General features: G+C 39.3%; 3 protein-coding genes across 3 annotated transcripts; 2 read left to right on the top strand and 1 right to left on the bottom strand.

The window, feature by feature from the left end:
• Nucleotides 1-2,215: 2,215 nt before the first annotated feature.
• CBG17684 lies at nt 2,216-4,259 on the top strand (the record flags this gene model as incomplete). The annotated part of the gene is made up of 6 exons (XM_045235950.1): nt 2,216-2,376; nt 2,563-2,746; nt 3,048-3,224; nt 3,269-3,673; nt 3,722-3,997; nt 4,044-4,259. 6 exons carry the CDS (start codon nt 2,216-2,218, stop codon nt 4,257-4,259), a joined length of 1,419 nt encoding a protein of 472 aa, XP_045096272.1.
• Nucleotides 4,260-5,036: 777 nt separating this feature from the next.
• CBG17685 lies at nt 5,037-6,205 on the top strand (the record flags this gene model as incomplete). The annotated part of the gene is made up of 2 exons (XM_002634295.2): nt 5,037-5,718; nt 5,769-6,205. 2 exons carry the CDS (start codon nt 5,037-5,039, stop codon nt 6,203-6,205), a joined length of 1,119 nt encoding a protein of 372 aa, XP_002634341.2.
• Nucleotides 6,206-6,391: 186 nt separating this feature from the next.
• Nucleotides 6,392-7,065, bottom strand: CBG17686 (the record flags this gene model as incomplete). Its single annotated transcript, XM_002634296.1, has 3 exons — nt 6,392-6,490; nt 6,537-6,950; nt 6,997-7,065. The coding sequence occupies 3 exons, from the start codon at nt 7,063-7,065 to the stop codon at nt 6,392-6,394; spliced, it is 582 nt and encodes a 193-aa protein (XP_002634342.1).
• Nucleotides 7,066-7,499: the final 434 nt, after the last annotated feature.

The raw sequence follows: 7,499 nt of genomic DNA, 5'->3' as shown, positions 1-7,499 counted from the left end.
TTGGAACGCTGTTTTGTGTGTGCTTTCATGCGCGCTCTGTTGCAGGTAGCGTTCGAACTTGTAACAGTTCGATTCTGTCCGCGTTCTGTTCTGGTACGTGTGCGAAAAAAGGACTGTTCTGAATTGAATCAGTTCGATTTTAGGTCTGTTCGAATTTGAAAACGTTCGAATTCGTCGTACCCCCGAATCCAAAAAATGAAAATATTTTAGGTTACGGTAGCTGTCGTTGTGGTACCTTCCGTCATTGCCCTTTCTCTTCCAGCCACGATTTTTTGTACCAGAAAAGTATCTCAAAGTTTATTTTCCGCTGTTTACAGTTTATTATCGCTACAAATTTTTCGATCCATGTTTTTTCAGATATTCATCTTTTTCAGAACAATTATTCACTTGTATGGGAATTACTGTAGTCGCTGCGAGAAACATTTAACGAAATTACTGTATGCGCCTTTAGTGTCGATTTACGGGGCTTTCTTCTTTTTCTTGTTTTTTTTCTTTTCTTTCAAGCTAAATTCATAAAACTCGATTTAAAACTACAAATGAATTTTCATACTTTTTTCGATGTTACAAAAAGCTTCGTTCAAGCGTTTGTCCTGCATTTTTTTTTGATAAAATGCATTCAGATTCATTTTTTCCTGCTTTTTTTCCAGTGGCAGTCACAATCTATCCATTGTAATTGTCGTTGAGCACTCAAGCATTCTCCCCTATTTCCCCTTTCCTTCCCTTCTTTTACATCAATTTTTTCATTAGGCTTTCATTTTCCTTTTCTCCCTTCACCGACTTTTAGTCAGCCCTAAAAGTCCTTGCGTGATCCATTCCTATTGGCAACTAGCAACTTCGAAGAGCTTCTCCGTTTTTTCCTGCCGTGTGCTCCTCACACTTCTATCTCCTTCTTCCGCTTGGCTCTTCTTTTTTCGCATCTCTATCTCTCTAATGATTGTGTAAATATTCTTCGCAGTATATACACAAGTCTAGTTTGTGATTTCTTTTTTACGCATCGCATTTACTTTTTGAGCCCAAATTTTAAAAAGTTGATTTTCATATAAAATTTTTCTGATAATGGGCTCGAGGTCTTTGAGCTCTTCGCTTTGCTTGAAACAGCTGTTTTGTCTCCATGTTTCCTCCCACACAATCTCATGTTTTTCATTTTTCGAGGTCATCTATTTAAATATTATGCTTGTCTGAGAAAAAAAAGGTTAGAGAGTATTTTTTGCAGTCTGAATACGTTAGCGATATCGAAGCGGAGAGCCTAAATAGCACACATAAGGTGGATACACAGACACTTTTTCTCTGCGTCTCAACCTTTTTTTTCTCAGACAAGGATAATAAAACATTTTATGTTTACAAAATCGCTTCTTGGCACGAGGTCTTATCGCTGTTGAAAATTAATATTGGAAGAATAAAATCAACACTTCGAAGTTCGAATTGAATTTTTTTTTAAAATGTGATTTCTTTAGCTTTTTGGAAATAATCCAATAGAGCCGTTCGGAATGTCAAAAATTCCGAGTTTCAAAAATAAATTTTGGAAGATTCCGATTGTTTAAATTTTGGAATTTTATTAAAACTCAAATTTTGAAGCAAAAATTACACTTTCCCATCGAAAAATGCGAGAAAAATTGACAAACAAATTTCGAATCCGCAGAAAAAACTAAAAGTAAATAATTCCGCTCGAGACCCGCAAGAAAGCTCTTTGCATGCACCTTTGACATTCCGTAGTCCAAAAAGCTCAAATTCTGAAAAAATTCGGAATTTGATTTCGGAAAAAAGCTTCAGAGTACTGAATTCTTTTCCGGACATCTCTGGCCCTACAAAACCGACTTATTATAACATTTTTATTTTAAAAAATTATTTTATAGAATTTCTATGTGCCGCTTTTAAACAAAAACATCAATGTCATATTTCTGTCTCGTCTCACTCTGGTGCCATGCGCACACGATCAAATCAGTCTGTCCTCTCGCGCTCCTCGTGTCTAGACGCCTGCGCTTCACCACCGACGCCCACTCTTTCCTACCACGTATCTCTTACGTCTCTCTTAAAATGCCACTAGTCTTGTTTACCCTCGTGTTACTCTTTCTCGTCCTACTCCTCTCCACACTATTTGGGTCTACTCCTCCCTTTTATGCCCAGATTTTTTGAAACCTTTTTTGTTAGTTTTGAATTCCTCTCGCCTAGTTTAATCTATAGATTTTGTTATTATTTCTAACTCTAAATTTCGCAGATGTCCGATCAGCCGGGGGAAGAACAAACCGCCGAAGTTCGGCAGCGAAGGGTACCGGATTCACCAGAAGAAAAGAAACATCTGAAGGCTCCAGAAAGGGACGATGTTCGACCGACAAGCGATGAAAGTGATATGGATGCATTGATGCAGGATGATGATAGGTGAGATATACAAAAAGGGTTGAAAATATATTACTGTTTCTAACTGACGTTTTCTAGTGATGCTGGCTTGAAAGAGAACAAAAAAGACGAGTAAGTCATCGTATTGTTGTGTTGTGATGTATAGTTGAATATGTGAAAAATAGAAGAATAATGAAAATATAAACAAAATCATATAAATATTTTCAGACTGGAACGACTAACAAAGTCAATTCCACAGGATAAGGGAAGTCTCGGAGAGTTCGCCGATTCTATGCTTGAATCGCTACCGCCACGGTGGAGGAATTGGGTTGTTCGAGGCCTTTTCACAGTTATCATGATCTCAACATTCACTTTTATCGTCAACCGAGGTGCCACATGGCTCATGTTCTTGGTGAGTATTTTATGATGATTCACTGTAGAAATCGGTAGGAAAAAAGCTTTTTTCCGCAATGCGAACCTCCGTCTACCGTAATGGTTCGAAAAACAAATTTTTAGCTCTACCAACATTTTCAAAAGTATTTGATGATGATTCACTGAATTTCGAAATCGAAAACTGTGGTTTCTACTAAAAAGTCCAGTAACACAAAATTCGTACAGTTATGTCTCAAACGGTCTTATCGTACTGTGGTCGCCCTGTTCACGGATAATAGTCTAAACTTTTGTGTTTGCAAACGCTTCAACGATAAATTCAGGTGTTCCTAATCCAATTCAAATGCTTCCAAGAAATCATTTCAATCGGACTCGCCGTCTACCGTCTCTATGATTTCCCATGGTTCCGTGCTCTCTCTTGGTACTTTTTGCTCACCAGCAACTACTTTTTCTTCGGTGAAAGTCTCATTGACTACTGGGGAATTGTGCTCAAAAAAGATGTAAGTGCTCCTTTCAAATTTCAATTTTAAATTCAAATTTCCAGAATTTCCTACACTTCCTAGTTGCCTACCATCGCCTCGTCTCTTTTGCTCTTTACTGCATTGGATTCGTTTCGTTTGTGCTGTCCCTTCGTAAGGGTTACTACATGAGACAGTTCTCACTGGTAAGAATCATTTTCAAATCAAAAGTGCATAAATCATTTTCTCAGTTCGCCTGGACACATCTAACTCTTCTGCTCATCGTCAGTCAATCGTTCTTCATCATCCAAAACATCTTCCAAGGTCTTATCTGGTTCCTCGCCCCGGTCGCAATGATCATTTGTTGTGATGTGATGTCGTACATGTTCGGATTCTTCTGGGGAAAGACGCCGTTAATCAAATTATCACCAAAGAAGACGTGGGAAGGATTCATTGGAGGAGCTTTCTCTACCGTTATTTTCGGGATTCTGGTGAGTAGTTTCAGAACCTTTTTGCATTTTTATCTTTTTTGATTTCAGCTTTCTCTTGCTCTCTACAACCGTCCATTTTTCGTGTGCCCGGTCCAACACTATCAAACTGATAGCTCCAACTGCACGATCCCATTGGCATTCCAACTTCAAGACTACCCAGTTCCACGTCCATTCTCCTTCATCTACAAAATTCTCCGCAAAGAACCAGCTGTCCAGCTGTGTCCATTCGTTTTTCACAGTATTGCGCTGAGCTTATTCGCCTCGATTTTAGGACCGTTCGGTGGATTCTTTGCTAGTGGATTCAAGAGAGCTTTCAAGATTAAGGTAGGAAACAGAAAACTAGAATTCGAAAAAACAATTTTCATTTTAGGACTTTGGAGATGTGATCCCAGGACATGGAGGATTGATGGATCGATTTGATTGCCAACTTCTGATGGGAACATTCGTTATGGTTTACATCCACAGCTTCATTCGAGTTCCAGACGCTTCCAAACTCATCAAACAAATCATGACACTTGAGCCAAACGAACAATTGGATATTTTCAATTTGTTAAAGTCCGAGCTATCCAAGACTGGATTACTGTAATCTTGATGTACCTGCTGCTGCTCCCCACTCATTCCATGTGAATCTCAATGGAATCGCTCTCTAGTCATTCCGATTCCTCTACTCCCTTTTCCCTTCGTTCTGTTAATATATGCTTTAACTTGTATCTCTATTTTACTTTATTACTATATACTTTCCCAGTCTCATTTCTCCCGTATTTCTCCCATTTTCCCCAGGCTTCTGTAATGGTTGTGAGCTCTCAAAAACGCACATAATTTTGTAGTTTTAGTGCTTCTGTTAGCTGACTGTGTAACTAATAAAACAATTTTGATTGTTATTTTCCCCTAGAACATTCGAACATGTAAATAATGACATCTGTAATATTATTTTTGGTGATTTATTACAGCGAAACAGTAAGGTTTAAAATGTTTAATTTTCTAGAATCTATAAATGTCTGAAATTGAGGATCTCAAAAATCATTCAAATAGACAATTTATTAGCAGAGGAGAAGGATGATGTCGCTAGGAGAGACTTAGAACAAACAAAATCAGATCTCCTAGAGCTTGTAGAGCTGATGGAAGAAGACGAAGAATCACAAGAAGGGACCAGTGAAAATGCGAAGGAAGAAAAAGAAAAAGAAGCGGTTGAAGAAAGAATAGAAGACGATAACTCGACAGGTATTCCAATTTCTTTCGAGTTCTGTCGGAGCGCCGTTCGTGCATTTGCTCGTCAACCTTTTAGAGAGTGTTTGCGTACGCACCATTTTATTTTACGACGCATTTTTTAATTTTGTGAGTTACAAAATGTTTGCGTACGCAAATGCACGAATTCGGACGGCGGCCGCCTATTTTGAAAGCCTATCGGATTTCACAATTTTCAGACACTCTTCTTGGCTCGAGATGCATGGCACCATTCGATTCCGATCGCTCACTTCCTCTCCACACAGCCATCATAATGCATATCGAATCTTCTAGCCGTGTCCGTGTTCTTTTCTCTCATCCAACTTGCCCAGCAATGAAACCATGTTCCCATTTTTTGGCATCCACTTGTCGATACAATGAGAATTGTCGGTTCAGTCATGGCTATTCAGTAGAATTGGAAAGAATCGAAGATTATCAAGAGCCGGATTTTATGTCGATTGTAGAGCAAGGTCTTGTACTAGTCAAAGGTTCTTCAGAACTTTGGGAAATAGGAAGAATCAGTGCGATCGATGGACAGAACGTTGCAGTAAAGTTATTGAAAAGTGGAAGTGAGGTATCGTCAAAACGGAAAGACTTGGTTCCATTGGGAGAAATCGAAGAGGAAGTAAAGAAAGACGAATCGTGGAAAGAGCTAAAAAAAGAGACACTTGGAAACGTATCAGTTGGAGAGTCAGGAAATTGGAATGGTGGGGGAATCGGGATGAAACTGATGGCTAAGATGGGATACAAGGTTGGCGAAGGTCTAGGAAAACGAAGTGATGGGATTGTGCATGCTATTCAAGCAAGAATCTGTGCGAAAAGTAAATAAATTATTACAGAGATTGGTTTTCTCCTATAGAATTGATTTCAGATGCTTCCCTTGACGAAGTGATGACACGCAAACGGAGAGTTGTTGACGGAAAGGATAAATCGAAACGAATTAAGATTCTGAAAACGTCCGACGAATCCGAAAAAGACATTTTTGCGTTCATCAACCGAAAATTGGAGACAAAATCCGAGCGAACAATGGCAGATGTACGGAAAGAGAAAGAGGAAATGGCTGGATACACTTCAAAAGCTCTCGGCTCTAAAAAACTCGATCTGGAATCAGAGCTGAAACAGTTGCTGGGGAAGCAAAGAAAATTGAACGACGGAATTCGAAGGAACAAAAATGATAAGAATACAGTGCTAAAAATGAGCATATCTCTTCGAGAAGTCGACAACCAAATCGCCAGTGTAAACCGGAAATTGAGCAGAGTGAAAAATGAAGTCAACTCTCGAAATTCCAAGAAGAAAGACGAGTTTTAACTTATTAAATTGTTAATAATAAAAGAATTTGTACCTTATTAACCGAATCCATTCATTTATTCACATGCTATAAATATAAAAAGCTATAAATATAAAAAGTTAGTTTGTAAATAAACTATTAAAAGTGAACTATTTACAGGAAAATAAAATATTTACAGGCCATAAAAGGAATTATAATCCATTCCATTAGTCGTCGCGAGGGGCCTTGATTCGATTGAGCCACGATTTAGTTGGTCTCGCACAATACGGCGTCTTTGCGAGAGTCAGCTTCATATTTCGCTTGCGCTGAAAAAATAGATTTAAGAACTACCAAATGAATCACGAAACCTACTGATGGTGAGCCAGGTTGGTTGCCAGCCTTTCGAAGTTCAACTGGCTCCGCAGTTTTGGGACGTGCTGGAATCTCTGATCGGAACAATGCTCTGTTGACAAGTGGAACTGATGCTGGACGATGTTCCGACTCGGGCGACGTATCAAGGCTCAGTTCTTCTTCTTTGTCGAATCCAATAGTGCTTGGAAGCCGATCTCTGACTGCATTTGTCTTCTGAACTTCCCATGGGGGCAAAAGTCCTGACCGAACCGTTGCTGGTGTTGAAGTATGCGCTGGTGCGAACATTTGTGCTTTGTCTGGCGTTGCAATGGGACGGTGTGATTGCTCTCCGAAGACGATGTGCTGTTTGAGGGAGACAGCGGCATGTAGGAAATGATCATAGGGCATAGGTGTCGAATGTTTCTGAATCTTGAACTGAAAAAATACATATTCAGCTATTCAGAAGTTTAACTAAACTAACATTTGGCGTATGCATTCCACTCGAGTTGAAACGAGGAGCCCGTCCCGGAGTCCTTGGAATGCTCAACATCTGCAAAAATAATGATTTTGATTCTGAATTATGAGGAAAAAAAAAGATTTTGGTCGGAGTAGTAATGAAAAGTCTTTAAATGAGAAGTTTTAAGACTATTTAAAAAAAACCACGACGGAAAAATTTTGCTCCGCAAGTTATCGTAGGATTAAGTGTGTGTGTGTACTAACATAGGTTACAGTATCCCCCAAAAAGAGAGCACACCAACTGGGAGGAAAAGAAAAAGTGGGAAGAACCATCTGGGAGGAAAAATGGGCGAATGCAATACATGGAACCGGTGAGGAATTGGTTCGCCGAAGGTGTTAAACAATGGACTCGTACGATTCACATCGTTTGGGGGCCAGATGAGGAGATTGGACACATTAATGGAATGAAGGGATTTGCAGTGACGGAAGAGTTCAAAAAGCTGAACATTGACTTTGCTCTCGATGAAG

This window comes from Caenorhabditis briggsae (genome assembly GCF_000004555.2).
Source record: "Caenorhabditis briggsae complete genome, chrIV, whole genome shotgun sequence".
Lineage (NCBI taxonomy): Eukaryota > Metazoa > Nematoda > Chromadorea > Rhabditida > Rhabditidae > Caenorhabditis > Caenorhabditis briggsae.
The sequence above is the reverse complement of the archived record's forward strand: the minus strand, read 5'-3'. Positions and strand labels throughout refer to the sequence as shown.